Source organism: Eptatretus burgeri, chromosome 16 (assembly GCF_056783735.1).
Source record: "Eptatretus burgeri isolate ZD-2024b chromosome 16, Ebu_testis_v1, whole genome shotgun sequence".
Classification (NCBI taxonomy): Eukaryota; Metazoa; Chordata; class Myxini; order Myxiniformes; family Myxinidae; genus Eptatretus; species Eptatretus burgeri.
Window position 1 is genome coordinate 2,139,480 of NC_140976.1, and position 18,777 is coordinate 2,158,256.

The window sequence follows — 18,777 nt, forward strand, 5'->3', positions numbered from 1 at the left end:
GGAAAACCTGAATGATAATCAATGGATAAAAATGATATAATATATTGTTTAAAATACATTCACGCTATCTGTCTTTTACCATATGTTGCCAGTGACGCCCGTTCTTGTACAAGGACCTGTCAACTCGGACTTATCCGGGTTGCGATCTATATTCCGGGCAATCGGTCGGGCCGACTCGACTTGTGGCTCCGTCAGAGCGGTCGGTTCACGGCCGACCCCCGGCCCCGTAACAGTATGTATGTGTATGTGTGTGTATATATATATATATATATATATATATATATATATATATATATATATATATATATGTATATATATTATCGAAAGAGCCACCCACATCTCTCACTTGTGAATGGACGAAATAGCCAATCAAATAAACCCAAGTGGCTCGGATTGTATAAATAATTGACACCTCCCACACTCCTCTCACTAAATAACCTGCACAGCCCAAGAAGGCCGACACAAGGTAAGTGCTTTTCTGCTTCAAACCCTTCCCAGAGATCCTCCACAGGTATAAAGATGTTCATACATCTTTCCTTGTGTTGGCCTTCTTGGGTTGCTTTATGCAGCTTCTTCGGCAAGAGGAGTGTGGGAGGTGTCAATTATTTATACAATTGTCACCACCTGGGTTTAGTTGGTGACTGGTTCGGTGAGAGCTGATTGGCTATTCCCTCCATTCATAGGTGAGAGATGTGGGTGTGTCTTTGTTATTTATATAATAACTGATTTTGATGTTTCCATGTGGTGCATGCTTGGGAGCATCATTGGTTTGCATTGATGTTTGCACTGTCTCTGATGATTCACCCATAAGTGATGAAACCCATCAGGCAGCTGAGGGTGTGTGTGTGGCATTGGGATTCTCATGTGTTTACTTTGTGTGAACGTCTTTATAGCTGTGGAGGAACTGTAGGAAGGGTTTGAAGCAGAAAAGCACTTACCTTGTGTCGGCCTTCTTCGGCCATGCAGGTTCTTCAGCGAGAGGAGTGTGGGAGGTGTCAATTATTTATATTTATATATGTACATATCATATACCCGATGTACCCACGATATGCTATTTTTACATATTCACAATAGCTATTTCACTCATGGTCTCGAGCCATGTACTGTTATGTATCTTTGCGAAAAATAATGTTACAAAACGAAACTTGGGAGTTGATGTGCGACTATCGACTCACTCGGATTATTATTAAAACAGCTGTCATGCAGCCATTGGATGAGAAATGGACGACCACCCCCCAACCAAAATCCAGCAATCTTCTCTACCCCCACCTGTATCTGCGATATGTGCTACCTTCACCCTCCCCCATACCCAGGATTTACTCTACCCTCAACCAGCCATACCGACGATCTACTCTACCCTCAACCAGCCATACCGACGATCTACTCTACCCTCAACCAGCCATACCGACGATCTACTCTACCTTCATACACCCATACCCGTGATGTTCTCGACTCATACACGCATACCCACGACCTTCTCGACTCTTTTTCACCCATACCCGCAATCTTCTCGACTCATGCACGCATACCCACGATCTTCTTGACTCTCATCCACCCGTACCCACAATCTGCGCTTCCCTCATTCACTCGTTTCCCTGATCAACTCAACTCTCACTCCTCCGTACCCACAATCTACTCGACCCTCACCCGTCCGTACCCACGATCTACTCTACCCTCAACCACCCATACCGACGATCTACTCTACCCTCAACCACCCATACCGACGATCTACTCTACCCTCATACACCCATACCCACGATCTACTCTACCCTCATACACCCATACCCACGATCTACTCTACCCTCACACACCCATACCCACGATCTACTCTACCCTCATACACCCATACCGACGATCTACTCTACCCTCACACACCCATACCCACGATCTACTCTACCCTCACACACCCATACCGACGATCTACTCTACCCTCATACACCCATACCCACGATCTACTTGACCCTCACCCGTCCGTACCCACGATCTACTCTACCCTCAACCACCCATACCGACGATCTACTCTACCCTCATACACCCATACCCACGATCTACTCTACCCTCATACACCCATACCCACGATCTACTTGACCCTCACCCGTCCATACCCACGATCTACTCGACCCTCACCCATCCATACCCATGATCTACTCGACCCTCACCCGTCCGTACCCACGATCTACTCGACCCTCACCCGTCCGTACCCACAATCTACTCGACCCTCACCCGTCCGTACCCATGATCTACTCGACCCTCACCCGTCCGTACCCACGATCTACTCGACCCTCACCCGTCCGTACCCACGATCTACTCGACCCTCACTCGTCCGTACCCACGATCTACCACACTCTCATCCATCTGTACCCGTGATCTTTTTGACAATGAATATGCAATCCACTAACCTCTGGCCCTTAAAAAATATCCTAGTGAATAGTGAATAGTGAATAGTGATGTTTTTTGTTTGTTTGTTTGTTTGTTTGTTTATTTGTTTGTTTGTTTGTTTGTTCGTTTTTTTCTGTGACATGGGCTCCCTGATGGACTCTGTCACTGCGAGGTTCTCCACGCGGTTCGTTGTTGCGATTTGCGGATTGTTTTAATGGACATTGTTCTCATCATTCATTGTTGCGAGTGAAGGACAATGGTGATTGTCTCGAGGACACACGGTGTCGAACACGTGTTAAATAGTGTGTTTTATTATCGAGTTGATCGGATTCGTGTTTCACGTTTCTCACAGATCGACGTTTATTTCTGATCTCTTTGTCCCACCCTGTTTGTCGCACGGATATTCACCGTGTACGAAACAATGTACGGATATTCACCGTGTGTACGAAACAATGTACCGATATTCACCGTGTGTACGAAACAATGCACGGATATTCACCGGGTGTACGAAACAATGTACCGATATTCACCGTGTGTACGAAACGATGTACGGATATTCACCGTGTGTACGAAACGACGCACGGATATTCACCGTGTACGAAACGACGCACGGATATTCACCGTGTGTACGAAACGACGCACGGATATTCACAGTGTGTACGAAACGACGCACGGATATTCACCGTGTGTACGAAACGACGCACGGATATTCACAGTGTGTACGAAACGACGCACGGATATTCACAGTGTGTACGAAACGACGCACGGATATTCACCGTGTGTACGAAACAATGTACCGATATTCACCGTGTGTACGAAACGACGCACGGATATTCACCGTGTGTACGAAACGACGCACGGATATTCACCGTGTGTACGAAACGACGCACGGATATTCACCGTGTGTACGAAACGACGCACGGATATTCACCGTGTGTACGAAACGATGTACGAATATTCACCGTGTGTACGAAACGATGTACGGATATTCACCGTGTGTACGAAACGATGTACGGATATTCACAGTGTACGAAACGACGCACGGATATTCACAGTGTGTACGAAACGACGCACGGATATTCACAGTGTGTACGAAACGACGCACGGATATTCACAGTGTGTACGAAACGACGCACGGATATTCACAGTGTGTACGAAACGACGCACGGATATTCACAGTGTGTACGAAACGACGCACGGATATTCACAGTGTGTACGAAACGACGCACGGATATTCACAGTGTGTACGAAACGACGCACGGATATTCACAGTGTGTACGAAACGACGCACCGTTAGACATTCGTAATTATTTTAACGACAATGAAAGTCCAAGGAATTACATCACCATTGAGCGTGGTTGGTGGTGCCTGATGATCACTTGTGAAATGTGGTTGGTGGTGCCTGATGATCACTTGTGAAATGTGGTTGGTGGTGCCTGATGATCACTTGTGAAATGTGGTTGGTGGTACCTGATGATCACTTGTGAAATGTGGTTGGTGGTGCCTGATGATCACTTGTGAAATGTGGTTGGTGGTACCTGATGATCACTTGTGAAATGTGGTTGGTGGTGCCTGATGATCACTTGTGAAATGTGGTTGGTGGTTCCTGATGATCACTTGTGAAATGTGGTTGGTGGTGCCTGATGATCACTTGTGAAATGTGGTTGGTGGTGCCTGATGATCACTTGTGAAATGTGGTTGGTGGTGCCTGATGATCACTTGTGAAATATGGTTGGTGGTGCCTGATGATCACTTGTGAAATGTGGTTGGTGGTACCTGATGATCACTTGTGAAATGTGGTTGGTGGTGCCTGATGATCACTTGTGAAATGTGGTTGGTGGTTCCTGATGATCACTTGTGAAATGTGGTTGGTGGTGCCTGATGATCACTTGTGAAATGTGGTTGGTGGTACCTGATGATCACTTGTGAAATGTGGTTGGTGGTGCCTGATGATCACTTGTGAAATGTGGTTGGTGGTGCCTGATGATCACTTGTGAAATGTGGTTGGTGGTGCCTGATGATCACTTGTGAAATATCCTTAAGAATGAACGCACAGCCCGCACGGAACAACGCACGGTCCTAACGGGGCACAGTAATCTTCTTCTGGATTCAATGAAGGCTACAAGACTTGAAGTTGAAAATAAGGGAATTTCAGCTGCGGACAAACTTCAAACCATGAAACCAAACATGTACACACAGTCGTTGTACAGATTAGTGACGTGCTGTGTACACACAGTAGTTGTACAGATTAGTGACGTGCTGTGTACACACAGTCGTTGTACAGATTAGTGACGTGCTGTGTACACACAGTCGTTGTACAGATTAGTGACGTGCTGTGTACACACAGTAGTTGTACAGATTGGCGATGTGCTGTGTACACACAGTCGTTGTACAGATTAGTGATGTGCTGTGTACACACAGTCGTTGTACAGATTAGTGATGTGCTGTGTACACACAGTCGTTGTACAGATTAGTGATGTGCTGTGTACACACAGTAGTTGTACAGATTGGAGATGTGCTACGTACACACAGTAGTTGTACAGATTAGCGATGTGCTGTGTACACACATTCGTTGTACAGATTGGAGATGTGCTGTGTACACACAGTAGTTGTACAGATTAGCGATGTGCTGTGTACACACATTCGTTGTACAGATTGGAGATGTGCTGTGTACACACAATAGTTGTACAGATTAGCGATGTGCTGTGTACACACATTCGTTGTACAGATTGGAGATGTGCTGTGTACACACAGTGGTTGTACAGATTAGCGATGTGCTGTGTACACAGTAGTTGTACAGATAATAGCGATGTGCTGTGTACACACAGTAGTTGTACAGATTGGCGATGTGCTGTGTACACAGTACTTGTACAGATAATAGCGATGTGCTGTGTACACACAGTATTGTACAGATTAGCGATGTGCTGTGTACACACAGTATTGTACAGATTGGCGATGTGCTGTGTACACACAGTAGTTGTACAGATTGGCGATGTGCTGTGTACACAGTAGTTGTACAGATAATAGCGATGTGCTGTGTACACACAGTATTGTACAGATTAGCGATGTGCTGTGTACACACAGTGGTTGTACAGATTAGCGATGTGCTGTGTACACAGTAGTTGTACAGATAATAGCGATGTGCTGTGTACACACAGTATTGTACAGATTGGCGATGTGCTGTGTACACAGTAGTTGTACAGATAATAGCGATGTGCTGTGTACACACAGTATTGTACAGATTAGCGATGTGCTGTGTACACAGTAGTTGTACAGATAATAGCGATGTGCTGTGTACACACAGTATTGTACAGATTAGCGATGTGCTGTGTACACACAGTATTGTACAGATTAGCGATGTGCTGTGTACACACAGTATTGTACAGATTGGCGATGTGCTGTGTACACACAGTATTGTACAGATTGGCGATGTGCTGTGTACACACAGTATTGTACAGATTAGCGATGTGCTGTGTACACACAGTATTGTACAGATTGGCGATGTGCTGTGTACACACAGTATTGTACAGATTGGCGATGTGCTGTGTACACACAGTATTGTACAGATTAGCGATGTGCTGTGTACACACAGTATTGTACAGATTGGCGATGTGCTGTGTACACACAGTATTGTACAGATTGGCGATGTGCTGTGTACACACAGTATTGTACAGATTAGCGATGTGCTGTGTACACACAGTATTGTACAGATTGGCGATGTGCTGTGTACACAGTAGTTGTACAGATAATAGCGATGTGCTGTGTACACACGGTATTGTACAGATTAGCGATGTGCTGTGTACACACAGTATTGTACAGATTGGCGATGTGCTGTGTACACACAGTAGTTGTACAGATTGGCGATGTGCTGTGTACACAGTAGTTGTACAGATAATAGCGATGTGCTGTGTACACACAGTATTGTACAGATTAGCGATGTGCTGTGTACACACAGTGGTTGTACAGATTAGCGATGTGCTGTGTACACAGTAGTTGTACAGATAATAGCGATGTGCTGTGTACACACAGTATTGTACAGATTGGCGATGTGCTGTGTACACAGTAGTTGTACAGATAATAGCGATGTGCTGTGTACACACAGTATTGTACAGATTAGCGATGTGCTGTGTACACACAGTATTGTACAGATTGGCGATGTGCTGTGTACACACAGTAGTTGTACAGATTGGCGATGTGCTGTGTACACAGTAGTTGTACAGATAATAGCGATGTGCTGTGTACACACAGTATTGTACAGATTAGCGATGTGCTGTGTACACACAGTGGTTGTACAGATTAGCGATGTGCTGTGTACACAGTAGTTGTACAGATAATAGCGATGTGCTGTGTACACACAGTATTGTACAGATTGGCGATGTGCTGTGTACACAGTAGTTGTACAGATAATAGCGATGTGCTGTGTACACACAGTATTGTACAGATTAGCGATGTGCTGTGTACACACAGTATTGTACAGATTGGCGATGTGCTGTGTACACAGTAGTTGTACAGATAATAGCGATGTGCTGTGTACACACAGTATTGTACAGATTAGCGATGTGCTGTGTACACACAGTATTGTACAGATTAGCGATGTGCTGTGTACACACAGTATTGTACAGATTGGCGATGTGCTGTGTACACACAGTATTGTACAGATTGGCGATGTGCTGTGTACACACAGTATTGTACAGATTGGCGATGTGCTGTGTACACACAGTATTGTACAGATTAGCGATGTGCTGTGTACACACAGTATTGTACAGATTGGCGATGTGCTGTGTACACACAGTATTGTACAGATTAGCGATGTGCTGTGTACACACAGTATTGTACAGATTGGCGATGTGCTGTGTACACACAGTATTGTACAGATTGGCGATGTGCTGTGTACACACAGTATTGTACAGATTGGCGATGTGCTGTGTACACACAGTATTGTACAGATTGGCGATGTGCTGTGTACACACAGTATTGTACAGATTAGCGATGTGCTGTGTACACACAGTATTGTACAGATTGGCGATGTGCTGTGTACACACAGTATTGTACAGATTGGCGATGTGCTGTGTACACACAGTATTGTACAGATTGGCGATGTGCTGTGTACACACAGTATTGTACAGATTGGCGATGTGCTGTGTACACACAGTATTGTACAGATTGGCAATGTGCTGTGTACACACAGTATTGTACAGATTGGCGATGTGCTGTGTACACACAGTATTGTACAGATTAGCGATGTGCTGTGTACACACAGTATTGTACAGATTGGCGATGTGCTGTGTACACACAGTATTGTACAGATTGGCGATGTGCTGTGTACACACAGTATTGTACAGATTGGCGATGTGCTGTGTACACACAGTATTGTACAGATTGGCGATGTGCTGTGTACACACAGTATTGTACAGATTAGCGATGTGCTGTGTACACACAGTATTGTACAGATTGGCGATGTGCTGTGTACACACAGTATTGTACAGATTGGCGATGTGCTGTGTACACACAGTATTGTACAGATTGGCGATGTGCTGTGTACACAGTATTGTACAGATTGGCGATGTGCTGTGTACACACAGTATTGTACAGATTGGCGATGTGCTGTGTACACACAGTATTGTACAGATTAGCGATGTGCTGTGTACACACAGTATTGTACAGATTGGCGATGTGCTGTGTACACACAGTATTGTACAGATTAGCGATGTGCTGTGTACACACAGTATTGTACAGATTGGCGATGTGCTGTGTACACACAGTATTGTACAGATTGGCGATGTGCTGTGTACACACAGTATTGTACAGATTGGCGATGTGCTGTGTACACACAGTATTGTACAGATTGTTGATACACATCCAGCGGTTGTGGTTATTGATCCCAGAACCCTCTAACGTTTTTCTCAATCCCATCCAATAACTCCCGTTCCCCCAGACACACCTGCAAGGTGTCACCTCTCTACTCACGGGGGCCCGGTGACCACACCGGGTCCTGGCGGAGGGAAAGCCGGAGAGGAAGGGTCGAAACCAATGGGTCGAAGACTTGGTCCCGCGGATTGTGTTCCGACCGATATCCTGGCAGAGCACGCTGCGGAGCTTGTCCGCACGGACAGTCCCGGAATACTGTGCTCCGTGCTGCCCTCACATTGGCGCTGCAATAAGACCCTCCCTGTCCCTTTCAAGGTACTCGTGGGGTCTTTGTCCTCGTTTTTCTCGTCATATATTGTTTTTGTTACTCATGCAGGAACTTGTACATGAACGACGCACAGCACGATGACATGGAGAGACATCATTGTATAGTTTTGCACGCATGACGTGGACACTCGGAGAATGTGCTGAAATTGCCCGACAGTTGTGGCCGAAAATATTGGCAGCCTTTCACCTTCCTCAAATAACTCACTATTTTCTCGCAACCAAAAATAAGTTGAAATTGACTAAAGTATTTTGTCTCCACAATTCTTTATTTCACTGTTAAGATTACAGAACCTTTGTTTTTGATTCAGAACTTAATATATCCTTTTAAATCAGAAAAAAATTAATAAATGGCATTGACAAAATTATTGACACCCTCGACTTAATATTTGGTCACACAGGTTTTGGACAAAATACCTGCAGTCAAGCACTTCCTATATCCATGAACGAGCTTCCTACACCTCTCTACTGGTAGTTTGTTCTATTCTTCTTGTGCAACCTGCTCCAGTTCTCCCAGATTTGAAGGATGCCTTCTCCCAACTGCTGTTTTCAGATCTCCCCACAGGTGTTCAATGGGATTTAGATCTGAACTCATTGCTGGCCACTTCAGAACAGTCCAGCATTTTGTGTTGAACCATTCCTGGGTGCTTTTTGAAATGTGTTTGGGGTCACTGTCCTGCTGCAAGACCCGATGACCTTCGACGGAGACCCAGCTTTCTGACACCGGGTTAAACATTGTGCTCCAAAATGTCTCCTTGGTAATCTGACTTCATGATGCCATGCACACATTCAAGGCACCCAGTGCCAGAGGCAGCACAGCAAGCTCGAAACATCACTGAACCTCCTCCATGTTTGACTGTGGGGAAGGTGTTCTTTTCATTGAGAGCTTCATTTTGTTTTCTGTAAACATAGAGATGGCGTGCTTCACCTAAAAGCTCTAATTTGGTCTCATCTGTCCACAGGACATTCTCACAGAAGGATTTTGGCTTGTACAGGTGTGTTTTGGCAAATTCTAGTCGGGCTTTCTTATCTCTCTCTCTCTCTCTCTCTCTCTCTCTCTCTCTCTCTCTCTCTCTCTCTCTCTCTCTCCCTCTCTCTCTCCCTTTCTCTGTGTCCCTCTGTGTCTCTCTCTGTCTCTCTCTGTCTGTCTCTCTCTGTCTCTCTCTGTCTGTCTCTCTCTGTCTGTCTCTCTCTGTCTGTCTCTCTCTGTCTCTCTCTCTCTCTCTCTCTCTCTCTCTCTCTCTCTCTCTCTCTCTCTCTCTCTCTCTCTCTCTCTCTCTCTCTCTCTCTCTCTCTCTCTCTCACTCTCTCTCTCTCTCTCTCACTCTCTCTCTCTCTCTCTCTCTCTGTCTCACTGTGTCTCTCTGTGTCTCTCTCTGTCTCACTCTGTCTGTCTCTCTCTGTCTCTCTCTGTCTGTCTCTCTCTGTCTGTCTCTCTCTGTCTGTCTCTCTCTGTCTCTCTCTCTCTCTCTCTCTCTCTCTCTCTCTCTCTCTCTCTCTCTCTCTCTCTCTCTCTCTCTCTCTCTCTCTCTCTCTCTCTCTCTCTCTCTCTCTCTCTCTCTCTCTCTCTCTCTCTCTCTCTCTCTCTCTCTCTCTCTCTCTCTCTCTCTCTCTCTCTCTCTCTCTCTCTCTCTCTCTCTCTCTCTCTCTCTAGTGGGGTCCTCCTGGGTCTCCGACCATAGAACCGAAGCCCCTTTCATTGAGTTGGCGACGGATGGTGAGACTTGAAACTCGTACCTTGTGTCTGAAGGTCAGCTTGAATCTGTTTGGCAGTTGATCGAGGTGCTTTCTCCACCATTCGAACAATCCTTCGCTGCGATCTTCGATCTAGTTTTTTTTTCTTGTGGCCACGTCCAGGGAGGTTGGCTACAGAGCCATGTGTCTTAAACTTACTGATAACATTGTGTACAGTGAACACAGGAACATCAAGGTATCTGGAGATGGACTTGTCGACTTGAGATTGTCCATGTTTGGCTACAATCTTGTGTCTGACCTCCTCAAACAATTCTCTGGTTTTCTTTCTTTTCTCCATGCTCATTGCACACAGTGACACGAAACAGCACAATGACTCCTTTTCTCCGTTCAAACTGGTTGATCGAGTGATTTTTGTATTGCAGGCACCTGTAACTCACCGCAGGAAAGTTCATTTCCAAAGTAAAGGAGAATCACCTGCTTGAAATCAAATTATTTCTCACAACTTCTAAAAGTTGCCAATAATATTGTCCGGGCCATTTTAGGATTTCTGTGTGGAATAAGCGAAGATTTAGAAAAATTTTTTTAAGCTTTTTTGTTTTGTTCCACTGCAAACCAAAGAAACAAATATGCAGAGACCAAAATATATTTTTTAATTTCAACAATTTTCTGGAATAAATGGTGCTTTATTTGAAAAAAAAAAAGTGTGAGGGTGCCAATATTTTTGGCCACGACTGTAAGTACTGCAGGAAGGATTTGAACCTGGGATCCCAGATGGTGATCTAACTGCTCCAGACATGCCGGCTGAGGGTCGTGGGCTGAGTGCGATTACTGGAGCACCAAACGTGCCGGCCGAGGGCCTCTCATCATATCAGATTTGGTACAAAATGACCAAATGTAGTTGCACCTGCCAGGTGCTCTCCTTGCTTCGGAAGGTATTCGACTCAAGCAGTCGATTTTTCAGCACATGAGACTTTCCAAAGAAACATATGTTCACCTTGTGGTTACCTGTTAAATTGGTCATCATAGACCTACACACATTACGGTGTGCTCTCGTGTCTGGATCGGTGGGATTACTAATTCCTGGCACACGTTTCTGTGAAGAATGAATTGACTGAGTAACTGGAATGACACTCGGTAGAGCACATACCTCCGCCAGAGTGAGCAGTTCACATTTTATATCCCACTGATTGGCCGGATCTGCAACCGGACCTTAACCAAAATCGAATCGCATTGTTCTTGTCACCTCCCCAACTTTTCCACCAAGTTTCGTCCAAAATCCGTACACAACGTTTTGAGATATCCTGCTCGCAGATCGATGGACAAACAGACAGGTGTGAAGACACAGCCTCTGCCCACCTTCGGTGGTGGAGATGATGAGATTCTTCTTATTTAGTCTTTAAAATGACCAAAAATCCCCAACCAAGTCGCATTCGGATGCCTCAAGGTGGAACCCCTCAACTGAGCGATCGTGAGATGGTCAAGACCCAACACGGAGTTTTCATTATGAACGCCGGGACCTCTGATTAAATGATCCACACCTCAAACACGAGCATCTATCAGATGAGGAGAGATTTACATCCTTTTTACACGAAGAGGTGGGGCACCGATTCATTCCATTAATTTAACAACCTCTGACATTCGTCTTATGTCTTCAGAAAATGACTCGTTTTGTCCTTTTATATGAAACATCAAATTCAGTCAGCCATGTTGGGAATGCTCTCTGGGATTCCTTAGTCTGTGGGAATGTCAGGTATAGATGAAGGAGAATGTAAAAGTGCCAGAGGATTTCTAATGAACAAATAGATGATGCAAAACCACTGGATCACCACACCATGGTATTGTAGTCCTGGAGAAGACCGTGGCTTGATGACGAGGCTCTCCTCTCCTACGGGACCCAAATTTCCTGATTTCCAACCTGGGAGCTGGTGGTGCAATCAATCCCCATGCAGCAAGATGACGAGGTGCGATATTAACATGTACTGGGACGTCATTCATTATTTAACCCTGTTTGAACTTTAACCAGGCAGCACATGCCATGATCGTACATCCACGGCACCTTACATTATATGATATCATATTCCTTTTGCCTTTTGCTACCCAATAACTCTGCCTTTCACTAACTCCACATTCTAACGGCGTTTACCTGTCAAGCAGGTAAAGGTGGCAAAGCGCACTCGGCGTATGAGCAAACCATCGTTACTTGCACAACGCTCCAGTCACTGAGCACATGTATGATGACACGTGTCATGGGGTATGGTGTATGCATGCAGGTGCTGTGCCTCGTGGATGTGCCCGACGGTACCGAGGTGTGCGTGCTGGCTGGAAATGATGAAAACTGCACCGCCGAGCTCCGCAACACCAGGGCAGTGACCAAACAGTGCGTGGCCCGCTTCAACGATCTCCGCTTCGTGGGACGCAGTGGCCGCGGTAATCGACCCTTGGACGCTTTGGCATCACTCGCCAGTCAGACGGTTCCAAAAGTATAAAGGTGAAAATCATTAAATGTACTTGTGTTCCTCACCAGGAAAAAGCTTTACGCTTACCATCACGGTGTTCACCAGGCCGCCCCAGGTGGCCACGTACCACCGCGCCATCAAAGTCACCGTCGACGGTCCACGGGAACCCAGACGTAAGCGGACAGCCGGCATAAAAAAAAAATCCCAGGCGCATTTGCCACAACCACAACCCTTTTTCATTGCGGTATTTGACCCACAGTGGTCCGTGGTAGTCCAATGCCTGCTTTGTGCTGTATAAGGTATTCATCAATTTCGTATACCATTGTGGACATCATGATGTATATAATTGTTCCTTGTGTATGTTGGTTGTTATCTCCATTTGTGGGTTTCTGGAGGTGGGAGAGATTCCTCCCAGAATTGAAAATCTCCATCTCCTATTTTTTGGTGAAGGATCATGATTCATGAACCAAATTGTGAAGTTTCGTTCTCATGGCTTCATTCCAAGGGCTCTTTTCAAAATCTTCACTGAACCTCTGACAGCGTCCAATCGTAGCTCGTCTGTGGTGATGTTCCCAGGAATGATTTTTAAGTACTCATTAAGGGTTTTCTTCATCATTCCCGTGGCTCTAACTCTCACTGGTACAATTTCAGCTTTCTTCAGTTTCCACATCCTCTTGACCTAATTTTTTTTAGATCCTGGTATTTGGTCATTTTCCCAGTTTCCGTGCATTTAGTCCGAAGTCATTGGGAACCGAGACCTCGATCAACAATGCTGTGTTTTCCTTTGTGTGTTTGAGCATCATGTCCGGACCCACGCTTCGTTTGCAATGTCCACACTTGATGGGATTATCTTGTCACATGTGAGCACGACTTGTTCATTTTCTCGGATCGGCTCTGATTTGTGTTTCCAAGATTGTTCTGGGACCGGAATGTTGAAATGTTTACAAAGGTGCCAGTGGATGACTCTGCAGACACTGTCGTGTCTTCCTTTGTACAAGTGTAATGACATGAGTTTTTTTACACCCCGAAAGGAGGTGACTTGTACTGTCTGTTTCTTCCCGACAAAACCTCCATTTGTCCGATTGACTCGATCCCGTCATTTTCTTAAAGCCATTCGTGTGGTGTCCTTGGTCTTGGGCATTGACGATTCGTTCTCCATCACAATTAATTTCACCTCTTCTTAGCCATTCCATTGAGCCTTCCTTATTGATCCCTGTCCTGTGAAGCTCTTTTTTTTTTTTAATTTTCCTGCTCTTTTATCATTCTCTCATTTGTCAGAGTATATCTGATATTTCTTTTTGTAGTTTTCCTGTTTTTTTCTTTGCGATCGTTGGGGCGGTGTTTGTTTCTGTTTCGTTTTCCTGTGTGGTATCCATAACTTGTACCTGTTTTGGGGAATTTGTTGCGAAATGGATGAAGGCTCTCTTTTCTAATTTGTTGTTTTCTTCCTCATGTACAAATCTCATCTGATGATCTGTTGAGCTCTTCACATACTCCGCCTTGTCCGACACACAATGTTCTGTGCACTTGTTTAATCTCCATCAAACCACTTTCTCCCTTTGCTCTCTAAGTACAACCTCGGTATGCATTGGTTTTTGTATAACATCTTGTGATGAGTTAGAAGTTTCCTCGTTTTGGTGTCGAGATTGTTGATCTCCGACTGTGGCCAGTTTATAATTGCACAGCTATATTGGAATACTGGCACTGCAAGTGGGTTTATAGCTTTGGTTTTGTTTCTTGGGGAGTGAGGTGACTTCAGAATTAATCTCATTCTGCGGATGTACCCTTTACTGATTATTTTACGCATTGTTTTCTGTTTTACTTGGGAGCCTTCTCCTATTCCTAAGTATTTGTAGGATGCTTTGTTTTCTAGTTCCTGTATTGTTGTGCTTTCACCGATTGAGATATTGTCTGTTCTTTTTGATCCTCCTTGTACAAATGTGCATTTGGCACATTTATCAAGACCAAACTCCATCCGGATGTCCTCCGATGGAGGACGTTAAAAAGAGACAAAGGACAGAGTGCAAAAGATAGAACATGAAATCCATCCATCCATCCATTGGGACCATACTCTGTGCAGGGCGTTGGTGCCGCCTAAGCAGTCTCCTTGGCTATTGGGCACAATCCTGGACCTGTCGCCACTCCGACACAGGATACCAGCAAGCTGGCACTCATTTTGCTGACCTTGGAAGGATGACGGGCAGAGTCAACCCCACCTGGTATTAATTCAACAGCCAAGCAGGATTTCAACTCAGAACCCTAGGATCCCAAGTCCACCACCCAAACCAATAAGCAAACACCAGGCATGGAACATGAAATACAAGGTTCAGAGGGTTTGGTGGTTTTTAGACGGACATTAGGAGGTGAGACGTAGTCTACTCCACTTACCATACAAGCCAACTCCCCATTCTAGTCTAAAACCCTCGTACAAAAATTCAAAAACAATGTTCAATCCTATGCCAATGTGTTGCTTCAATGTTCGTATGCATTAATTCACTAAAGCACATACTTGTACTTCTAAATCCAGATGTATTTAAACAGGAACATATGGTTGGAGTGAGGGTGTATGTACCAGTTGGTCTCTTCTTCTTGCTCTGTGAGTCTGAAGTTTTTGAAACTTCTGGTTCCCCCTACCCAGTATCAGACCACTCCCCCAACGATGTCTATCAGGGCCCTGGGTCCCAGCACTACAAGTGTGCTCGATGACCACAGGATCTCCCAGCACCTGGTGTTTCCCCTTGGCCCAACAGCCTCTCCAGAACAGGAGTTTGTAAAATGACACAAAAGGACCCATATCACCTCTCGACAAATGGTGAGTCTTTGGCCCATGTGGCCCACAAGGTGTAAGCTTGTGCATTGTGGGCCACATAGGCCAAAATGGTCCTTATGGCCCAATAAGCAATCAAGAAATGAAACTTGGCCCATGTGGCCTTGACACAAGATATGTCTTCGGCCTTTATGGCACAACTGGTGACAAGTGGCATGGCCAAGCAGATAAAATGGCTGGTAATGGAAAAGGCCGACCAAGGGCATGGCGTGACTGCAAAACTGGCAGGTTGGTGGCATGGCTGGCAGTTGAGTGGCCAGCAGATGTCGTGTGAGCCGGCAGATAGTACGTGATCCTGAAGCAGATTTGTGGCAGGAGCACGCGGGCAGCAGTCGAGATGGCTGGCTTCTGTCCTAACCTAACTCTACCCTGACTGTCTTATTAATCTGTATGCTAGATCTAACTCCTGCCCCTCCAAATCCCTCGAAGCGAATCTGTCCCTCCCAGACCACAAATCCCATTAATACTAATCTATCTCCAGGGATGAAGCGACGGCACGCACAGTGACTCCACAATGATGATGTGGCGTGACCTCACATGGCTCGCCAGCAGAGTAGCCTGATGGGGGCACATGCCTATCCCAACTCCAACAATTTAAGACTCGATGGGACCTCACATAAGTCAATTACCCTACTCCGTTTATCTCCAGTGGCCGCAGACATCAAAAATGGTGTGAAAGGGAAGCATCTCTCTCTGACCGAACATTTCAAAAACACATTTTCTCCTTTCACGTTAACCCACCCACCCCTCCCCCCTCCCCCATACTGAGTCTTTATGTAACCAATGTACCTGCTGTTGCACTTGTAGGTGCTCTGTCAAGTGCAGGCCTAGCCCTCAAATTTTCACCTTGTGATTTTGCACAATATCATGGCAGGGTGGTGTGGCTCCCTCTTTAGGTCTCTACATTCTTCTAAATGTGGCACCCTGGGCCACTAGTGTCACTTCCAAGCTTACCTGCTCTGGCCAAATTCTGGTGAGCCCCCTCTGAGTCCCCCAAGTGCCCTTCCTGGCACATTGTGTCTGGTCCACTCTCTTTGGGTACCCGTACAGACCTCAACAAAAAATCTGGCTCAAGCCTCAAGGCCCACATCCTGCTTTGGGCCAGTGCACACCCAGCGCCCAAGGTGTCCTTCTTCAAAACCCACCGAAAAGACTCTGAACATGTGCGGTCACTATGCCTCACCCTGAAACCCCCTAAAACCATGCCCCAGTCAAGGTAAGATTTGTGCGGACAGATGAGGTGGCGAGTGAGCACGAGAGAGGAGAGCTTACAGCATCGTTGAGAGAGAAAGGTCTCAATTTGCTAGGCCTCTAGGGTCTCTCCACAAGTGTTCGCCATCTGCATGCCATTGGAGCCGCTCACATCACCATAATATTCCACCGACCACATGCTGTTGGGGCTGATTGCTGGCCTCTCCAGAAAGGGCTCATCGTCCGCGCTGCCAGAGCTGATTGCCGGATCCGATTTCTTTCCTCTCCACACCGCTGGAGCTGATCTCGTGCTTCACCACTAGGGTCTGCATACCGACCTCACTGATTTTGTTCTGCTCTGTGGGGATCCATTCTGGTGCACCCCACAAACATCGATGGACAGTAAACTTTTACAGGTGAAAATGGTTTTCATCGTAAACGTCAACGAGACTGAGATTGTGATGGTTGTGGTTAGGATTGATTGAGACGTTGGAGATGATCGAAAGTCACTGATCAAAAGTCAAGTGTATAACCTTGTAATTCAGACAGTGTTGTAAGGTAGTACAAGTAGTCCACAAAAAAATTAGAAACACCAATGTAAAGTCACTTAATATGGTATTGGGCCACCAAATGTGGCCAGGTCGGCCTGTATGCGCTGTGGCATGGAGTCCATCAGCATCTGCAATTCTGCAGGAGGGAACCGGCACCATCCTTCCACGAGAAAGTCGATCAACTCACACCTGTTTGATGGAGGTGGAAAACACTGTCTTTGGTGTCATTCCACAATATCCCTTAAATGCTCGATTGGGTTCAGATTTAGTGAATGAGAAGGCCATGACGTATGGCTAACATCTGTGTCATGGTCATCAAACCTTTGGGTGACCACATGTACTCTGGATGGGGGCATTGTCATCCTGAAAGACACCACTCCCAGCAGGATACTAATGCTGCAACAGAGGGTGAAGATGATCACTCGGTACAATTAAGCTGCAATTGGCATTGACCGTGCCTTCAAAGGGAATGACTGCACTCAAACCATGCCAGGAAAATGTTCCCCACAATATTACAGAACCACCAGAACTATTCACTGTTGGAACCAAGCACTCAGGTTCGTAGAGTTCTTAGGGTGGCACCACACGGGCACTCGTCTGTTTGTTGAGAACATGATGATGGATGATTCATCTGACCCTATCACATTTCTCCACCGCTTGATAGTCTGTTGGCTGTGCTCTTTGCACCACTTGACTTGCAAATGTGCATTGGCAGGTGTGATGAGTGGTTTGTGTACCTGACTCTGGTATCCCGGTCTGTGGAGATCTCGGCAGACCTTTTTTAATGAATTTAATGACACCTGAGGTTGGAGTTTACAGTCAAATGATCTGCAGTTGCTCGGCTGCTTTGCTTTGCACTTGAAATTGATGCACGGATATCACGATCCTGGAGTATGCTCTTCCGCCCACTGTTGCCCTTTGCTGATGATGTCTTTCACTCAGAGCTCCATGCCGACATCACCTGAGACACCGTTGCTCATGAAACATCAGCAAGTTGAGCTGTCTTTGTCACTGAAGCTCCTGCCAAATACGCCCCAACAATCACCCCTCTTTCAAAGTCATGGAGGTCTCGTTTTGCAGCCATGCTAGCCATAAGTATAGGCAACCAGGCATGTGCAGCATTTTAAAACATGACCCGAAGAATGCTGGGGTGTTATTTGCTTAATTAACACATGGGCCACACCTGTGTGGAAGCCGTTGCTTTCAATATACTTGGTACCCCTCATTTCCCCAGGTGTTTTATTTTTTTTTGTCCACTACATGTATATGAGTGTAAAAAGGTTGTAAATGAGTGTTATAAGTCGTATATGAGTGTTATAAAGTCACGGTACTCTAGTCTATGTTCTAGGCCCCATCCTAATGCTAATATTCGCCAATGATCTCACTGACTCTCGAGAGAATTTTCTTTATCGCTTTGCTGATGACTCCACTCTTTACTGCGACATCTCTCATCCTTCTGACAGACGAGCAGTAGCCTCTTCCTTCT

General features: G+C 45.7%; 1 protein-coding gene across 14 annotated transcripts in view; it reads left to right on the top strand.

Annotated features, from left to right (window-relative positions):
- The window catches only part of LOC147010325 (runt-related transcription factor 3-like), a 134,418-nt gene that overhangs the window by 105,234 nt on the left and 10,407 nt on the right, over nucleotides 1-18,777 (top strand). For all 14 annotated transcript variants that reach the window (XM_085859185.1, XM_085859178.1, XM_085859176.1 and 11 more), the window contains 3 exons: nucleotides 8,315-8,562; nucleotides 12,537-12,693; nucleotides 12,791-12,895. In XM_085859185.1, coding sequence (XP_085715311.1) covers nucleotides 8,315-8,562; nucleotides 12,537-12,693; nucleotides 12,791-12,895 — 510 coding nt within the window. The remainder of the gene's footprint in view (nucleotides 1-8,314; nucleotides 8,563-12,536; nucleotides 12,694-12,790; nucleotides 12,896-18,777) is intronic.